General features: G+C 43.9%; 1 protein-coding gene across 2 annotated transcripts; it reads right to left on the bottom strand.

The window, feature by feature from the left end:
* Nucleotides 1-2,760: 2,760 nt before the first annotated feature.
* LOC136160830 (ATP-dependent RNA helicase DDX19A) lies at nucleotides 2,761-20,075 on the bottom strand. Of its 2 annotated transcripts, none has more exons than XM_065924986.1 (12): nucleotides 19,910-20,075; nucleotides 16,709-16,757; nucleotides 14,187-14,237; nucleotides 13,093-13,228; nucleotides 10,774-10,866; nucleotides 9,649-9,751; nucleotides 9,165-9,279; nucleotides 5,833-6,010; nucleotides 5,239-5,476; nucleotides 4,573-4,735; nucleotides 3,963-4,154; nucleotides 2,761-3,741 (listed from the first exon to the last, which is right to left on the bottom strand). In XM_065924986.1, the coding sequence occupies exons 1-12, from the start codon at nucleotides 19,964-19,966 to the stop codon at nucleotides 3,680-3,682; spliced, it is 1,437 nt and encodes a 478-aa protein (XP_065781058.1). In that variant the 5' UTR covers nucleotides 19,967-20,075; the 3' UTR covers nucleotides 2,761-3,679. The 2 variants fall into 2 exon arrangements, with proteins under 2 accessions (XP_065781058.1, XP_065781059.1); XM_065924987.1 differs by having other exon boundaries at nucleotides 16,709-16,797; nucleotides 19,910-20,029.
* Nucleotides 20,076-20,133: the final 58 nt, after the last annotated feature.

The following is a 20,133-nucleotide window of genomic DNA, read 5'->3' on the forward strand; positions in this document are numbered from 1 at the left end:
TTGACATTAGGTTGCCTGGACAGGGAACCAGCTTTTCCAAGGCAGGGAGAGATGGTAAGGATAAGCTAGGTTATGCTGCAATGATAAACATCTTTCCAACTGGCAGTGGCTTAAAATATTTCTCACAAGCTATTTTTCCATCAGGAGATCTGTTCCTCAGACCACTCAGGACCCAGGCAGACAGTGGCACCATCTGGGGGTGGGTCTGTTGTTTCAGGGGCAGAAAAAAAGAATCTGGTGAGCCACAGGCTGTCTTTGAATGCTTCTGTCAAGAAGTTCACATTTCCTTGATGCCAGAGAAGTCCCACGGCCATGCCTCAATCCAGTAAGAATGTGTACTCTAAAGAGAGGTACCATATTTGTTAAGCAGTAATGCTGTCTGAATACAGAGGGATCCTTGGAGAGAAACACTTGGATTTATGGCCTGGCCAGGGGTAGGTGGATACACACTTGGCTGGCACTCTGCTGAATGCCAGGGGAAGGGGCAGGAAATGGTTATTTTATTTATCTATCTATCACAGGAATGAATGGCTGGGAACTGCCATTCGGCAGGCAAGGAACTCCTTCCTGTGACACGCTTGGCACGGTAGGAAAACATCATTCCTGGCTTGCGGAGGGGAAGGGTGAAACCCTAAAACATTTTTAAAAATCAAATTTTTCCTTTCTGAGCATGAGTTAGGAATCAATGCTCCTCACTACCCTTCCAGAAAAATCACAGCTTCTGCAGTGAGTATATGTCTGTGTGACAACTAACACAAAAATGCAAAAAGATGCCGCTTCCCCTTCCACTCAGTGAACTGTGTATCAGGGCCAGCCTGTTCCCCAAGAATATAGAAACAATACCTTTCATCCAACAACTGGTTTTTGTTTTTGAGAATACAGGCTCTTTCTGGTAACGTGGCTTCTCTCTAGGGAGAAGGCTTGAAGTAAAAAGAACATACAGTGAGTGTACACATTCAGAGGGATCTGAGTTCAGTCCTTCCTTTACTATAAGGTAACTTTGCTTTTTCTTTCTATACACTTACAACTATTCTAAAAAAATCAAGTCTATTTTTTTTTAAAAAAGGTTTTTTCCATGGAAGGAGTTGGGGGAAAGGGTCAAGAGTCAACCAATCAGGAACATCCAAGAATAGTCTTACTATGCGAATCTGCTGAAATTTGGTTGTGTTCGTATTGCAGGACAGGGCCCAAGTCCTCCTCCCTGCTTCCAGGGCCTGTGTCTTGATGGAAGCCTCCATTCAGCGGGCGGGCAGGTGAAGATCCTGTCCAGCGCCATTCGAGCAGTAATGCTGCCTTGGGTTCCGATCTTGTATGCGGTGCTTCCCAGTTCCTTGGCTCCACGGGACCTGCTGGCCAGCAGCTGCTCTGCCCCCAGACGGGAGCACAGCAAGCTCTGGCTTCAGCCCTGCTCAGCACATTGCATTTCTCCTGGTTGCTGATCCACAGTATTCACCTCATTTTGGGGGTTGGACAGTATGTTTTCTGGTTCTCCCTTTTCTATATCGCTGCTGTGTTTCAGGGTTCACGTGGGTTTCAACTAACTGGAACGCTGGCTCTGCACCAGGCCTCTTCTCCCTCCTCGTTTCCCTCCGAACACCAGCACGCCTCCTCCTCGCCACCCCCGCTGCCTCATCCCCGGCCTTTCTGGACCCTTGTTGCCTTTCTCACCCCACTCTTCTCAGAGCCACTCCCGCACCCCTCATAACCTGTGGTCACTGTCTGCCTGCTTCACTCCCAGGACTCTCTCCCATGTCTGGTCCCATTTGGACCTTGTCGCTCGGTCTCAACTCTGACCCACGCATGCACAACTCTGCCATACACTCACCCATAGGTAATAGTAATACCTCACAGAAGATCAGGCAGGCAAATCATTTTAAGACCTACAAAAACATGAGTAATTTATAATACTGAGATGAGAAAAGATTTTCTGCCCACGACACCAAATCCAGATTTCTTAAAAATGTATGTTAGGACTACTGAAGTTAAACTTTTGTGTAGTATTAAGAAAAAATGATTTTGTAAAGACAAACTAGGAAAACATCTACCACTCAAGACAGTCTAACTTCCCTAAAGTAGAAAGGTGGCTATAACTCACAGAGGTCAAACAAGCTGGTGAAAAAATGGTGAGATGGGAATGGGCAGCACCCCCAGAAGAGGTGCTGGTATAAATACCAATAAACCCAAATATCACTACAATTTTTAAAAAAGCAATTATGTAATCTATTTTTGCTGCTCGGAGTTGCAGTTTTAAAAATTCATATGGAGAGGGGTTGGCAAGCAGGTAGGTATTTTTGCTATCACTGAAATGACATGTTGGTAAAAACTTTTCAGCAGGCTACATTAGCAATGTGTTAAAATGTTAAGCATCTCCACTCTGACCCAACAACTCTACTTCCAGAAACACATCCTGAGTAGGTCTCAGCGGTGCAGAGAGGAGAGGAACCAGCATTTGCCGTGGGCAACAACCCCGTGTTTCTCACTAGGAGCCAGGATGCAAATGCTGGGGCAGCTACATCCTGGAATGGTGCTGATGGAGAGGGAGGCACAGCCATGTCACGTGTCCAAGACACACAGGTGAGTGAGAAGGCAGGCTGCACGACGCCAGCAGAATGTTCACATTTTTGCAAAAGAAAAGTAGGTTGACATAATCAAACAGAAGGCGATATTCTGAATATTCATCAAGCTGCTAGCAGTGGTGAACCCAGAGAGGTGGAGGCCAGAACACTTGCACTTTATAAATTACACACACACACACACACCTTTTTAATGAGCATGTGTTAGTCTAATAAGCAGAAAAATACAAGTAAAAACAACAAATCATGATTAGTAAAGCGTTCCATAATTATTTTTAAATTTTTTAACATAGTGGATGATGGTTATAGCTCTGATTAGTCCGTCCTTATTCATAAAGACAGTGTATATGAATCAGAGTAAGCAACAGGTCCACTGTTATGGATGAACGGCATCATCAGAGCTTTCCCTTGGTCATAACTTTCCTTCCAAACTCTGCTGCTCACGTCCAGGCATAGTGTACCGTCCATGGTAAGAGCTCACCCGGCCAGGTGTGTGTCAGAAACCACCTCAGCGGCTGGGACGCCAGGCACCTGATCAGACAGAGCCACTGCGGGAGGGGGAGGCAGCCCTGGGCCGACCTGCTGTGCCAGACCAGTGCCTCTGAAGACAGTTCGCTGACTTCATGCTCCCCCCTCAAATCTGAGGTGTACAAAGAGAGCCAAGACGCTCACCCCGGGAGAGGGTGGAATTCCTCTGCAGAGAAGAGGGAAAGCAATCAGCCGGGATACCAGTGGATCCGTGGAGGGCCCAGGCTGCTGCTCTGTTGTTGCTTCAGGGCTTCAAGGCGGTCTGAACACCCCTGGCCAGAAAACAGGCAGTGGCTCCTGCAGCCAGCGGTTACCAATAGTGACCACATTATTATAAAGATGGGGGAAACCGTGGCTTTGAAAAGGGATGGGAGGAAAAGGACTCAACTCTCCAAAATTCAGATTTTTTTCTTCTACCTTCCTGAATAATTTGGGTAATTTTTGTCAAGTCCAAACGTAATTTCAGATGAGGTAGGCAGTTTGTCTACTCGTGCTGTCATCCTCGCGGGAACAGTCAGGGTGCGCCATGGAAGCACTCGTGTCCGGGGCGGGGGTGGCACAGAGACTGTAGGGGCTTCTCAGTTGGCTATTTTCTCAATCTCGTCCAAGTCGTCCGTGTCCAGTCTTTCTATTTTCTTATCTGAGGGAAGAGAAAGGCGGGTTCAGAGAGAGCCCCGCACAGATCGCAGGGCACGCAGGCAGGGCAGGGGCTCCCTGGGACGGGCCCGCCCCCCGCACCCCGCCGCAGGCCTCCCTGCGCCCCGAGGTGGCGGCCCGGCCGAGCGCTCCGGGTGCACGAAGACCATCCTGTCCTGGGGAAGCCGAGGGCCGGGAGAGGGACAGGGCCCTCCCGGGACTCACTGAAATGCTCCTGGATTCTATTCAGGATGTTCATGCTGTGCTTGCTGTCCACCATATTCACGGCCAGGCCCCGCTTGCCAAAGCGGCCGGTGCGCCCGATCCGGTGCAGGTAGGTCTCGTTGTCCGGGTTCCCGTCCTTGTCCACGGGGAGGTCAAAGTTGATGACGACAGACACCTGTTCCACGTCGATCCCTGCGTGCGGGAGAGTTGGACACGAGTGAGCACGGGAGACGGAAATCGCCGCCGCCCGGTCAGGCCCACCCTCACCCAGCTCAGGCGGAAGGCAGGGTCTGGGACAGGCCAGCTCTGGGGTTGGGACACGAGGACGGGGCCGTCCCGGTGCTGGCCAAATTCCGGCATCAGCCAGAGAGCCCCTGCTGGATCCGAGGATCTGGAGAAGCAGCTGACACCGCACTGGGGCCAAGAAGAGCAGGCGCCGTCCTCGGCCACCAGCCAGCACTCACGGCTTCTGTGGACGGTCTCCTCTGCTGGGGGAGCCCCACAGGCTCGCCCACAAAACAGCATCTCCCACAAACCACCGCAGCCTCCCACACACGAAGATCTCCCTGCCGCCCCGAGCCTGGCGGGCCAGGACCCAGTCTCCGCTCACCGCGGGCGCACACGTTGGTGGTGACCAGAACCTTCTCTTTGCCCTCCCGGAAGCGCTCAATCACCGCAGCCCTCTGCTCCACCACCATCTCCCCACTCAGCAGGGCCACCTGGTGGCCTTCTTTCGAGAGCTCTGCGGCCAGCCAGCTAGCTGTTTTGCGGGTCTGGAGTGAAAAGAAGTGTTTTAAATGAAGACACCTGCAGAAAAGTGGCTTTTTTTGCTGTTAACACACATGAACACTCTACTGAGTTCAGTCAGCAAGATGGGCTTAAAGTTTTGGAATATTTTTTAGCCACATGATTTTGGGGGGATAAATTACATCAATGATCTCAGTATTATTGTGGTTTGAGCCAAAGGTCTTCATTCTGAAATAATCTACGTTAATACTTCAAAATTATTAACTTGGAAGTTATTTGGAATTTTTTCCCCCCAAGTAATCTCTAAGAAGTAGGGATCGGAGAAGGTTTAGCTCTTCAGTCTTCCCCTTACAACTCATTACAACCTGAGAGACTATGTCCTGGGACTGATTTATCTCCTTTCCAGCCACAGGCAGTTAACACGGTCCCCAGCACCAAGAGCAGCTGGCTGAGTGGGAGCAGCGGGGCCACGTCCTCTGGGGGCCCCCACCCCCACGGGACACCGCCTCCTGCTGCTGCTGCTGCTCACATGGCAGAAGATCATGGCTTGAGCAATGGTGATGGCCCCGTAGATATTACACAAGGCCTGGAACTTCTCGTCTCTGCTGTTGCACAGGACATAATACTGCTTGATGGTGTCCAGTGTCTCCTCCTCACGCTTCAGTTTGATGATGTTCGGGTCGGGGACCACTTTCTGGGCAAATTTCCAGACAGAGTCTTCAAAGGTGGCAGAGAAAAGCAGCATCTGGCAGTTCCTGGGCAGCATCCTGCAAGGGGAGGCCCAGGTGTCCGGCATGACCCTGACCCAGGCTTTCTCTGGAAGGACCAGGGCACAGCCTCCACAGGCCTGATGACCTGCATCCCCAGGAAGGGGCAGCGGGGAGCAGCTTTGGGGAGGAAGGGGGAGCAGACGGGGGGCAGGGACGGGTGACCAAGAGTCTCTGAGTCTCCCTTCTTAACCCGGGCAGGGGGTGCACTCAGTGCTGACACAGAAATGGCCCATCAAACAAATGCCCCTGAAAGTTGCGAAGAGCCTGGCAGGGGCAAGAAGGGGAGTGTGAGGTAACAGGAGCAGGAACTGCAGGTTGGGACCCGAGAAGTCCCTCCTGACTTGAGGGCCTACCTCTGGATACGGATGCTCTGATCTTGGTGGCCCTGAGTGGCTATCATCACGTCAGCCTCGTCGAGAACAAACACCTTGATCTTCTTGGGGTCGATGAACTTGAGCTTGGAGCACCAGTCCAGAACGGTCCCCGGGGTGCCAATGACAATGTGCTCACTGATTTTCTGACCTCTTTCCACTGTGGAGACAAGATGTGTTCTGCGGGCATTTCTATCTAAAACTTTTGGGTCCTTCTGCTATAAAACGGCCATGACACCTGTCTCACTGTACCGTGGTTGGGAATAAATTGTACAGTGAATCTTCCATGCATGTTAGTTTCCTTTACCTACTTCCTCCTGTAATTTCCCATCACCCAGCTCTTTTTCTTTAGCATTACTCTTATTCTTTTTATACCATCCCTTCACTCATGCTTCACTGATATCCTTATAAATTGGTAGTTTTGAGTCCCAGGATTCTGGCCCAGTGATTTTTTGCCTTCTTAGACATTCTAATTGTGTAGATGGTTTTCCTAAATACAAATTCTACTAGGAAAAAAAAACACAACAGCACATTACTCTCCAACTACAGCTGGTAGCAGTTGAAACTGCTTTATCCATCAATACAATTACTAATGCATGGGACTTCCCCGGTGGTCCAGTTGTTAAGACCCCATGCTTTCACTACAGGGGGAAGAGGTTCAAGACCCTGGCTGGGGAAGTAAGAACCTGCATGCCATATGTCAACTGTTGCCCGCTGAACCCCTCCTCCCCCAAAAAAGCAACTTAGAACATTAAAAAAAATTTACTAATGCCTGTAGCCTTTGATCAGAACTTCCACTATTAGGAATCAATCCTGTGTGCATACGAGTTTGTGTGAAATAACATATATACAAGGATATACATGCATCAAAACATAACTAATTAAGCAAAATATGATGCACCCAATGGATGACACCAATAAAAGTATAAAGCTCTTTAGGAACTGATATGCAGTAATCTCCAAAATACATTATTAAATGTGAAAAAGAGGTTGCAGAGCAACCTACATGCCAATAGGGGCAAAAAAGAATACATGTTGTACGTGTACGTGTGTGAATGCACACATCATATATGCACACACATAAGTATCGCTTGTCAGCAGCCACACAGGCCATCTCTGGTAGGACACATGAGGGACTGTTTAGTACTGGGTGCTCTGTGCTGGGCTATGCTTAGTCACTCAGTCGTGTCCGACTCTTTGCGACCCCACAGACTGTAGCCCGCCCGGCTCCTCTGTCCATGGGATTCTCCAGGCAAGAATACTGGAGTGGGTTGCCACTTCCTTCTCCATGGGTGCTCTAGGAAGGAGAACCAAATGGTTGAAGGGTATAGGAGACAGAAAAGTTTCTACCATACACCCTTTTCAATTTTGAAACACATGAATGTTTTTAACTTAAATTTTAAAAACAAAATTTAAAATTTGAGGAGGGGACTCTGGTTAGGAATACATCAACTCCATTGGAAGAGTTTTAAATGAAATCTTCAACACACTGTGATTTTCACTGCACACTGCTGATCAGTCTACATTGAATTAAAAAAAAAAAACCAGTACATTAAGTGGTTATTACTATATTTAATATATAATATATAGTAATATATTAACCCCTGACACACAGTGAAGTCCCTTGTTATTATAAACAATCTAGAGAAGATCCATGTTGCCACAAGGTTCCAGTATACTACACTTAGTTGCACCTGTCAGTTTGAGACATCAAACACATACAAATACACCTAGCCTAATAATTTCTGGTTAAAGTGCTACTGCTGCATGCTGAAACATGATGGTTTTCTCCAGGAAATGTCCTTGTGTGATCATTTGTGTGTGAACTGTACAAGCCATTTTTGTTTGTTGACTGACAAACTATAGAAAATTAACTAGGGAATCTGATATACACTTTCTTGAATATGAACAATGAGAGCCTGACTTTTCAGCGAAAACAATCGACTGTTATTTGCTGTCATGATAACATTTAAAGTGTAAGAGAACATCAGAACTTTGGAAAACTTGTAGTGATGCTGTAAACTTGAGAGTTTCTCTGTATGTAAGCTCCTCTGAGTTGTTTGGTGGTGATATTAATGCATTTTAAATGCTGTTTAAAATTCTGTATAATGAAACATGTCAACATTCTCAGCATAACTCAGTAAGACATTTGGTATTTTCCAAATGACCAAGGTATAATGTTAGAAAATTACTATTGCACAAAAGATGCATTCAAAGTGCAAGGGAGAACAAGGAATTTTAATGTAACAGTATGAAGAGGTCATTAATATGATTTCAAATATCACATGGCAATTATCTTTTACGTAATTACTACTTGTTGGGTTTTGGTATGGCATCCTAAAAGCAGTATCTGAAATTTTAAGAAAGGCTAGATTTTCTTCATATTCCTTCAAAATAAGCACTTAGGGCCCTCAATAATGTTTAAGAGTAAGAGTCGAAAGGTTTAAGAATTGCTGCTCGAGGCGATTATAAGCGGCTGAATTGAAGGGATGTCCCTCTTCATCTAGGTAACACCTGCTGCTTCCTGAAGTGAGTGAGTGTGCCTGTGTATACTCCCCACTGGAGCGCGTGAGCTTCCTAGTTCTACATCTTGGCCAACACTTGGTATGTCATACTCCCTCATTTCTACCATCTGAGAGGCATATAGTGGTTTCAACTGACGTTTCCCTGATCACTAATGAAGCTATATTTCTTTTCCCATTGACCAGCCATCTGAATTCCTTCTTTGTGAGGGGTCTGTTCACTCCTCTTTTGTCCATTTTCCTATTAGAATGATTACTTTTTTCTATTTGATTTGTAGTTTTATATTCTGATAATTTCCCCATTACCAATTTTCTACCTGTCCTATTTTAACTACATTCTCTAAATTTTGCAGAAAAAAAGAATTGGTGGAAGGATTTCTGATTTGGCAAGAACTGTACATGCTCGTAGATCACTCTTACTAAAGCTGTTTTACCTCTGAAGAAAGGGATCTGATCCAACCTACCATCCTCCCTGCTTACTCTCTCTCATAGGCAGCTTTCAGAACTCTGGATGCTGAATTCAAACCCTGCCCCCTCAGGGAAACACTCCACACTTTAAGAGCCCCATGACTCAGGCAGGGATTTTTTTTTTTAACAACTTAAAATCTTATTTTAAGAGTGGAGAGAATTATTAAGAAATGGGCAAGTATTTAAATAAATTTGCTGAAATCCATGCTGGGCTCCAAGTTCAGACTGAACCAGAAAGTTGAATATCATCACCTCATCTTCAAAATTCAAACACCCTACCTGCTTCCTGAGCTCACAGCCTGGGTCTTGCCCCTTTATACTCACATTTATTGCCTCGAACAGCGTAAGCAAGCTTTAGTTCTGGATGAAATTTGCCCATTTGTTCAATCACTTTTCCTGTTTGAAGCGCCAGCTCATACGTCGGGGAGAGGCACAGACACTAACGGGCAGATCATAGGAGATGAGTTTAGAAAAGCCTTGCAGTGGCAGGCCACAGGTTCTAGAGCAACAGGAACACTGGTATCATTACCACCCGAACAGTGTGGGGAGCCCCGTCCTCATCAACCAGGCCTGCCTGTCAGCTGTAGACAGAAGCCTTCAGCAGGGAGGCCTGGCTTGGCAGATGCTGTCAGAAGCCACATTCAAGGCTGCTGCTTTGAATCCTACCCATGGAAGGGCCTGTTGTGCCATTGGGCTTTGCCTGAGCAAGTCTGAGGCATCAGAAGCATTCAGATTCCACCAGGGATGCCCTTGTCAACCGTCGCCCCCAGATGGCGCTGCCCTTCCAGGGCCCCCAGGACCCCCTCACCTGCGGGTATCTCTCTGCTGGCTCCACCCGGCTGAGCATGGCCAGGACGAAGGCGGCCGTTTTACCAGTACCCGACTGCGACTGGGCAATCAGGTTCTGTGGGCTGAACCCAGGAAGAACAGAGATGAGGATAACATTGGTTAGAAACAATCAAGTGTCCAAATGTTCTCTCTGGGTGGTAGGGAAAGGGATTTTCCCCCTCATTCAGGTTTTCTGCCTTGAGCACAATGATAAATTTTTTATATGTTGTTTAAAAAAAACCTGCTTAAATATTAAGGGAAATGATGATTATTTTAGATGGGCTCACACTAAAAAATATTCATTCTAGACTCTAGTGCAGCTACAGTTCCCTAGTTTTATACCCCAAGAGGCCCATGGGAATTGTGACTGCAGAGTAAGATCTGGGCAAATCTCACTGCATGATGTGTCTTCAGGACTCGGCTCCTTCTGTGTGCTCCCTTTTCCCACCTTCGGAAGATGTAAGATACTAAGTCAGGTGCTTCAGAGGAAGCTTTCATATTTCACTCCGTGTAATTCAGTGTCATGGGAACAGGTGGCATTTTCATCATTAAAAAAGAAAAACAATATAGTTGAATGAAAAAAGTTGCTATGTAAAGTATGATACCATTATCTAAGGTTTAAAAATAGGCCAACTACTCTTTAGATCCTTAGGGAAACATAGGTATGTAGTAAAAGGATAAATAACCATGAGAAATGATGACCCACTTCCGTGATGCGCTCTTGGGTCGGGGAGGGGCTGTGAGTGGAGAGGGTTACATGGGGACTACAATTGTCAACTAGATTAATGATGCTTTATTTCTCGGCAGGATGCGTTACAGCAATGTTCCTGGTATGGCTCCTGATACTTTTTTGAAGGCCTCAAAATTTTCAAAATTATTTTTAAAAGTGTTTAAAACAGCACTGATTTTCTCTATCAGTTTTTATTAAGTGGAAAAGGCAGAAAATGTGTTGAATTGCACCTGATTCTCTCGCCACCTATCCAAGCTGTTTCCCTGAAGAAGCCTGTTGCTCCCAATGGCTCATCCTATGCTCAGGAACACTACACTCTTGGTGGGAGATGCGAAACCCCATCCTGGAGATGTGTACCAGGGTCTGTATACTCACGGCTCAGCAAGCATCATGGGTAATGCATTCTCTTGTATCTTGGATGGCCGATTGAAGCCCATGGCATAGACTCCCTGGAGAAGCTGTGGTTTCCTAGGAGTCCGGGGAGAGAGAGGATGGTTCCTAGTTGTCGCAACTGTTTTCAAGACCTAAGATTTTATTTTTCCCTATATCTAGCAAAGAGTGATACTTTCTGGGCCGTCAGACATATTTTCCTGTGCCTTAAAAAATACTAACTAAAAATAAAACCAACATCTTTCCCTACTAAATCTTGATCTGAAACTATTGTGCAATTTATAAAATCTGGGCTAGTTTCCTTTCTTAGAGAAATTCATCTTTCAGTAGACCCACAAATTTGATTGGCCTGGATGCAGTGAGAATGGTTCCTATTAATTCACAGTATAAAATAAATTATGAAAGATATCTAAAAGCAAGCACTCCTTACTGTACCACTAAGATACACAAGCCCCTTTCGAGAATGAGACTTCGGTTTACATTTCTCAGTGCAGGTGCTCCACGGAACCACAGCCGTGTTGTGTTCCATGGGCCTTCCAAACAAGGCAGCTGCACAAGGACTTGGGACAATTGAGACGTAAGAACATGGATTCAGCCAGTTTCTAGTAAATAGATGACGGAAGTTCAGTTATCATACTGGACTTTACAGCTGCTCAGATTTACTATGTCTAGTCAAAAGCACCAACTTCTTACATAAGTGGCTACACAACAAATATCAATTAAAGTTGTTCTTACAGCACATTTGTAACAAGCTCTCTGCTACTTCTAAACTGACAGGATGTTTAACAAAAATCACACCGGATTATTATTAAAGAAACATCAAACTAATGCAAGAATGTTCTCTAAGCCTTCCTGAGAGTTCCACAGGGTCTCTAAAAGGGAGTTCTTCTGGCCTCTGGTGGTTCTCAGACACAAAGAACTTTGAAAATTAGCGTACTTCCATTTGGAAGAAAAGGCTGTGAGGGTTGGCAGGTTCTGATTTAGTTGCCAAGGAACAAAGTTACTACTGAAAGAGGACTCAAGTGATCCAGGAACTTTCAGTGGCTCATTATTTCCCTTTTATTTTGCCTATCTTTTCAGTACAAAATAGACCAAGTATATAGGTGGCCTAGGTTTTATTCTTTGTTTCGTTCAGCTACTAACAATTAAATCAGAAAGAACTTGCCTTTTCAGAGGCCAGTTCATCACTGGTTGACCTGAGAGCTCCAGTCCTTTGAATAAGACCACTGATACTAGGAAAGGCAAGCTGCCAGACAGAATGTATGAAGAGAAGCAGAGATGACAAATTTACTGAAAAAAGCCCTTCATAGAGAAAATACACATAGAAAAGTATAATTTCCTGGGGGGGGGGGCGGGGTGGGGAAGGCCACACTTTAAAAATCTTATTTTTATTTTTTATTTAAAAAATCTTACTTTTTATTTAAAAATCTTAGCTATTGCTTCATTAACACCTTGATTTGGTTTCTAGTTAGTTCTCTGACTTTAAGTGTGTATGTGTGGGCAACGAGCAAGACAAAGAATCCATTCATTCCACCACTTTTTTATTCACCAGTTATTCTGTCTATGATTTGGGTGCTGGTAAGCAGCAGGAACAGTAGTTACATCTTGTATTACTCATAACACCCAGCTGTGTCAAGTATATAAACCAATGACCCATAAATACCTCTTTACTAACTTACTGAAGGGAACAGAAAACTTGGTATGACGTTATATAATTCTCCGCGTTTAGAGTAAGGACATCTTAGAAGTCATTCTCAGCACAGTGCCATAAATGTACACACTTAAGACTTGATCCTGGGTTCTAGATTTTTTGAAAAAATTCTGTAACACTGAAGGCTGATTTTCACTATAGTTACTGGGAATCCTGCACAGGCTTTTTGGACAGATTTTATAAAAGTAGATAAACTTTTCTTAACACTGTAAACCCTATAGTCTAACAAAAGGGCTTACCTAATAAGAAATGTTCCTGACATCCAGAAATCACCTGTCAGCCAATATTTTATTGAAAGTTCTAAGAGCATAAAAGAAAAAAGACTTTCAGCTATGATGAATAAATCTGTGGCATTTTAAATTCCCTAAGGAGGAAAACTGGGTTGCCAAGAGACAAGGGTGGAGGGAGACCATCACTTTTTCATACTTTTAAACTTTTGAATCATGTGAATTATTAACTAGTCAAAGAAAGTAAATATATATTAAGATTTTAAAACAAAGCAGAGAGGAAAATTCCCACAAGATCTCTGAGATACTAAGTCTTACAAAAGAGGAACTAGCAAGGATCAGTTGTTCAAAGGAACAGGTACTCACAGCCGAAGCTCCTCGAAGGACTTTACTGAGTAGAGCGGGGAGCTGGGATCCCGCTGTAGGACTTCCACTTGGTTGGTGTTATCGACAAGGTTGCTTCTGATCAGCTTGTTGAGTAAGGACTGGGCGGCTCTGTCCTCTGTAGGAAAAAACCAACAGATCTTCCTCATACTCATCAGGCAAACCCCACATCTGCACCCACTCCTGGATAGCCCAGCAAGGTGGGAGAAAAACACAATCACACCAAAAATCTCACTTTAACTCCTGATCCCTAGATGCAAGTAGGCTGAGTCTCTGGGCAGTGTTTATGTTTCTATACACCACTCATTCACTCGTCTCCCTTCTTCAGTTTCTGACCTCTCCACTTTCTCAGGACCCCGAGAAGGAAACCCCATCAGAAGTGCCTCCACATGCTGTGGTGACAACCCACACACCCACCTGTGTCTGTGGGCATCCTCTCTCTACCTTCGCTGCTATTAACTATGGATGGACAGTTATGCTCCTGGTCCCATCCCGTCTTCTGGACAAGGACATTTCTCCCAGCAGTGACCTTTCTCTCTTGCATTCTGTCTCTCCCTTTACTAGATCACTCCTACCAGCATGTGTACATGTTTTGCCATTCCTCATCATAAATCTTCCTCCTTTATCCTACATGCCCATCCACTTACCACCCTAATTCTCTACTCCCTTCATGGAGCATTCCTTCACAGGGTTGTCTATACTTAGACTGTCCACTTCTATACTGTCTATGCTGTCCACTTCCTATTCTCCCCAGAGCGCACACTTAGAGGCTTTTTCATTACTCTCCCCACTTGACTTCAACAGCCCCTTGTCAAACCCATCAATGACTTCTACATTCTAAGTCAACTGAATAGCCAATTTTCAGTTCTGTTAATTTATTACCTATACAGGACTCCCTACCTTTAAAACACTTCCTTATTCCGGTCTCTAGGACACCACCCTTTATTGGTTCTATCTCACTGACTGTTCTCAATCTCCTTGGCTGAGTCCCCTTCATCTCCTCGATCTTATAACTCACAGTGCCTCTGGCTCCAGAGAGGCAAGTCCTAGGTGACAGGGTTTCAAAGATTAGTTACCTTTCTCTTCTTCATCTGTTTTCTCTGGAGTGGCATTGGTTTTGATAACACCTACACAAGAAAAGAGTTATCATAATCAGAAAGGCAAATATCAAATCCATTCAAAAGGCGGGACAATATAAATATCAGACCTTATTTAAGTGATCAAAATGTAAATAGTTGGGTTTCTTTATGATTAATGGATTTTTAAAATTCAAACTTCTAGAAATGTTGGTTGACTTCAGAGTGATGTCACCTCTGACTTCCTTATCCTAATTTAAAATATACCATTATGCTAGCAGACACAATGAGACATAAGAAAGAAAATAAAGGTATTAAAAATTTAAAAGAAGTAAAATGATCACTTTCTGTAGAATATGTGATTGTAAACTTGCAGGACTAAGAGTATAACTTAAAAATGACTACAAACTATCTCAATTAAAGATGAAAGAGCTAGGTACAAAATAAATAGAAAACAGTAGCTTTTATAAATACAGGTATTACTGAAGAGATACTATTTATAATAGCAACTAAAAGATAAAATACTGCATCTAGAAATAAAGCTAGTAGAAAATATATGAAGAAAAACTTTAATAAAACTCATAAACTGATGCAAAGAGATAAAGCTAAAAAGCCTATAAATAAATTAAAATGTAAATCTAAGACATTCAATTAACCCACAAGAAAGCAGGAAAAGAGGCAGAGAAACAAAATATGAGGGGACAAACAGAAAACAAATAGTAAAATTGCCAACCTAAACCTAGCCACATCAATAATTACCTTAAATGTAAATGGATAAAATACTCCCATTAAATGACAGTGAGAAAAAAAAAAAGACAGTGATTATTAGAATGGATTAAAAAAAGCAAGATCCAACTGGTAGCTGTTTATAAGAGGCAAACTTTATTTTTTGTTTTTAATTGTGGTACAGTTGATTTTACAATATTAGTTTCAGGTATGCAACATAATGATTCAAAATTTTTATAGATTATACTCCTACAAGAGGCACTTCAATATAAAGACACAAATAAGTTGAAAGTCAGGGGATGGAAAGAGATGCAACCAGTAAGCATATGAAGGCTGGATTAGCTCAGGTAATGCAGATTTCAAGAACAAAATCATCACCAGAGATAAAGGAGGATAGTTTTGTTTTTTTTTAATTTTAAAAAATAATTTTATTTATTTATATATTTATTTATTTGGGGGAACTGTGCTGGGTCTTTGCTTCTGTGTCAGCTTTTCTCTAGTATCAGCAAGCCAGGGCTACTCTCTAATTGTGGTGCATGGGCTTCTCTCATTGCAGTGGCTTCTTTCGTGCAGAGCACAGCTTCTCGGACACGTACGCTTCAGCAGCTGCGCCTGTGGGCTCAGCAGTTTCGGCTCCTGGGCTCGAGAGTCCCAGGCTTGACAGTTACGGCACACGGCCTTAGTTGCTCCACGGCATGTGGAATCATCCCAGATCAGGGATCAAACCTGGGTCTCCTACATTGGCAGGTGGATTCTTTATCATTGAGCCACCTGGGAAGCCCAAATAAGGATATTTCTAGTAAGAGGATTCATTCATCAGGAACACATAAATGTGAATGTACCTGGCAACAGATCTGTAAAACACAGGAGGCAAAACTGACGAAATTAAAGGGAGAAATAGACTAGTCCACAATTACAGTTGGAAATTTTAATACCTCTCTTTCAACAACTGAAACAACTAGACCAAAAAGCAAACAAACAAAAAACAGTCAAGACACAGAAGATCTGAGCAACACTATCAACAAAGACTTAGTACAGCTAGCTAGGTAAATTTTTTTTTTTTTTTTTTAATTTTTTTGTTTTTTAAATCTGGAAAACTAATCTATCCTTATCAGTCATGAAACTGTTAGGTACTTAGAATAGGAAACAGTTGTGAAGTAATTAGCCTCCAACTAAAAAAAAAAAAAAAAAAAAAAAAAAGAATAGGAAACAGGAGTCCAGAATGGCGGTGGCTAAAAGACAAGAAAGGGGAAAGCCCGCAAAAATAGAACAAAGGAAGGTCTGAGGCCCTGAGTGAGGACCTCAGGTAGAAGAAACAGCACTCCTGGCTAGCCCAATTTACATAGGACAGGCCCAAGGGGAGGAAAAAACATATAAAAGGAGGAGCCAAAGGGCCGGGGTCTCTCTCTCTCCCTCCCTGCCTGCCACTGCCGCTGCTCCCCCACTCTTCTCTTCGCATCTTTGGGTAGGCATGCCCTCACGCCTAGAGGCTGGATTTTCCTGCTATTTTCTAAATAAAATAGAGCTGTAACACTGATCTGTCTAAGATCTATAACACGGTCTGTCCAAGACCCAAGAGCTATGTCACACCAAGGGCTCTAACGTCCGTCACTTCAAATTTTTGTTGAGATGAGACAGAACCGAGGAGAATCCACTCGCCTGACAACACTGAATTTACTGGCTCTCAGATCTGGTGCCGACATCTGCCACAGGTGCTAGTGAAAGCTGCTTTCCACACTGCAGCTGAGAGTACAAAGCAGAAGCACACATGTAGATTGTAGTTACTTGTGACTCACCATTGGTCTCTGGTTTGACTTTTTCTTCCTTAATCTGCAAATTACTCATCTGAATGGGAATGAAAGGAAACACTTAAGAGCAGAGAAACCTGATAAAAGAATACCATGAGTTACAATTGACTGTTAAAACCAGGTTTGAACTTCAAGGGTTCACTTATTCAAAGATAAATACTACAGTATTACTCAACCCATGGCTGGTTGAATGTGGGGCCACATATACGGTGCAATGTTATTTGGGGATTTTCAACTGCAGTGTGGGTTGGGGGCTCATAACCCCCAAATTGTTCACTGGTCAATCACATTTATCAAGCACTTAAGTCTAAATGGTAAAATAAAAGGGGTCTTACCCAACCATTAGGAAGCAATGTTTTAAAACATTTATTTACACCAACCACTCAAGAAACAGAATGGATAAAACCAGATATGAGTATGTTTAGGTCTCTATTTGTATTATTCATAGGATTGTAGGTTAAAAAAGATTTGAAGCCAATTCTCAGTAACTGTCTCTAGGGAATACCTGATGCTGAAAACTAGTTGTAAACTCTAGAGTACAAACGATAACCTTTATAATATTCTTCTATTTACTTGTGGATAACTGTCAGTTTTACACCCCTGAACTGATTCTGCCTGAACTCCAGTGCCGAATCTCCAAATGCTTCATGGGTACTTTATAGACAGGAGTTAACACAGCAGGTCTGACTGCTAGCCTTCAGAAAGCCAGCTTGGAAAGCTGAACCCTGGCAGGCTTCTGGGAGCCTGGATGATGAGAAGGTTCCCACCATTCCCAAAACTGCTGAAGGGTTCACTAACCATGTTTCTAAAAACATATGATGGTTTATGATAACAACTGCTTTCCTTCCAGGAGTCTGGAATTTTGGTACCTGCGAGGCAAAGAATGACTATGTGACAGGCACCCAGTAAAAACTCTGAGCACTTAGTCTCTAAGGAGTTTCTTTGACAACACCTCTTATGTATTGTTACTAACTGTGGCTAGAGGAATTAAGTAGGAATAAAGTGGAACTTCTGACTCCTCTAGGAGAGAGGATTGTTGTAAGCTTGAGACTGGTTCCCTCTGGACTTTTCAACATGGCCTTTTCCTTTTGCTAATTTTGCTTTTCATTGCAATAAATCATAGCTGTAAAAACAATTACATGCAGAGTCCTGTGAGTCCTCTGAAGAAACCACTGAACTTGGACACCTCTTGGTGACTCGCAACACAGGTACTTACCAAGTTGTCTCCTTATTTCAAATTCAGAACTGGCAAACCTGTACTCATCACCCTACACATCAAATCTGCTGTTCCTCCCACTCCACTAAACCTGTTATTAGCACTTTATTAATGCCACCTTGTGGGATCCAGGTTGAAAACTGTAATCTATGCTTTATCTCTCTTCTTTTTCCTAAATCTTTTGTTGTTGCTGTTTAGTTGCTAAGTTATGTTCAACTCTAGACTGTAGAGTTGACTGTAGCCTGCCAGGCTCCTCTGTCCATGGGATTTCCAACAAGAATACTGGAGTGGGTTGCCATTTCCTTCTCCAGGAGATCTTCCCAACCCAGGGATCAAACCCCCATCTCCTGCATTGGCAGGCCGATTCTTTACCAGTAAGTCACCATGGAAGCCATCTAAAACCTCCACAATTATCTCTTAAATCCATCCTTTCATCTACACTTTCACCATTCAATGCAGGCCCTCTATCTCTGTACTATTAGAGTAATTTCCACACTGATCTTTTCTTTAGCCACCACTCTTAATATATTCTGTTCTCTGTAGTCCAATAGTTCTTGCTAGTCCTCAGATCTAGTCTTGTCAGTATCCTTAAAATTGCCCAAACCATTCAAATTAAGCCTCTCCTCTGTAAATTCTTTGTTAAGGTCTAAAGTACACTCTCTATTTTCAATACTGCTCCTACCACAACCCAATAGCCTTATGCTGCAGCAAAAATTATTCTGATTCCTGTTCTCTGTACAAGTCCAGCACTTTAGTACATTCTGTTCTAAAATGCTGTTCACCTTCATCTCTCTTGAGTTCAGTTCAGTCGCTCAGTCGTGTCCGACTCTTTGTGACCCCATGAACCACAGCACGCCAGGCCTCCCTGTCCATCACCAACTCCCGGAGTCCACCCAAACTCATGTCCATCGAGTCTGTAATGCCATCCAACCATCTCATCCTCTGTCGTCCCCTTCTCCTCCTGCCCTCAATCTTTCCCAGCATAAGAGTCTTTCCAAATGAGTCAGCGCTTCGCATCATCTCTCTTAGTTACTGTAATATCCAGCACAAATATAAACTTCTTCACAAGGAATTTCCCTGACTTTCTTACTCATAAACATTCTCTTCCCACTCAGAGTTCAGTTCTAACATGACTCTTACCATTTTCACAATTCCCACCAGTTAGCCTTGTTAACCAAACCATAAAGGCTCTTCCTATACTTCCCTGGACTTGGTCCATTTCAACTACCTGCTGAGAAACTGATAATCCTTCCAAAGCAATAAATGGTGACTGGAGAAAAGTTATAATTTAGGCATTAAAAGGTTACATAAGACTTCAGACTACAAAAAGCAACACAAAGAACCCCTATATTCTTAAAATCAATATTCCATTACCACCAAATCAACATACCTTAAAGAGGTAAGAACAGAGAGTCACAGTTTACACTATAATTACCTTCCCGTTGAATGGATCTTCATTAGTTAAAGAACCATTGCATGAAATTAAATGTCACTTTAAACACCGGTGAAACAATTTGTACTGCCTCCCGCAACGTTTGCAACAGATTGAAACACTAAATATAAACCTGAATCCGTTATTCTGCGAAGTGATACAAACTGCCAACAATGTTAAGTCGGCATCTAAAAATTGGTAAAATAAGAGTAACATAGAATCACTCAGAAAACAGATGAAAAAGAGAATCAGCACTGTTCCTTTCCTTACAATCCCCACTGCGAAGGAGATGCAATGTAGGAAAGACAGTTTACAGAGCAAGTACAGGATAAAGCCTTTAACTGGCTCAGATCAAAGGAAAAGGCTCCATACTGGCCTCTTCTGCCTTAGCCGCAGATCAGGGCTAAGAGATTCCCCGCAGCAAACCTTCGGGGTGTGCAGGCCCCGGGTCTGCTCAACCCAGACAGCTCCCCAAACCCCAAGCAGTGTCAGCTTGGGCCCTCCTACTACGCTCGCCCCGCCTGAAGCTGAAGCCACTGACCGACTTGACAGCCGCTTCCTGCTCGTCCACTGCCAGGGCCCACGAGTCGGTGGCCATGGTACCGGCGGAGTAAGGCCGACTTGGGAAACACACACAGCGGCTAGCGCAGCAACACCAGCCCCGGGCCGGCTGCAGGCGCCAGACCCACACTCACGCGGGCCGGAAGCGGCGGTGCACGAAGATGACGTCAGTTCTCTTACGTCACCATTCCGCGCCGCGCGGGG

The sequence above is a fragment of the Muntiacus reevesi genome, chromosome 2 (genome assembly GCF_963930625.1).
Source record: "Muntiacus reevesi chromosome 2, mMunRee1.1, whole genome shotgun sequence".
Lineage (NCBI taxonomy): Eukaryota > Metazoa > Chordata > Mammalia > Artiodactyla > Cervidae > Muntiacus > Muntiacus reevesi.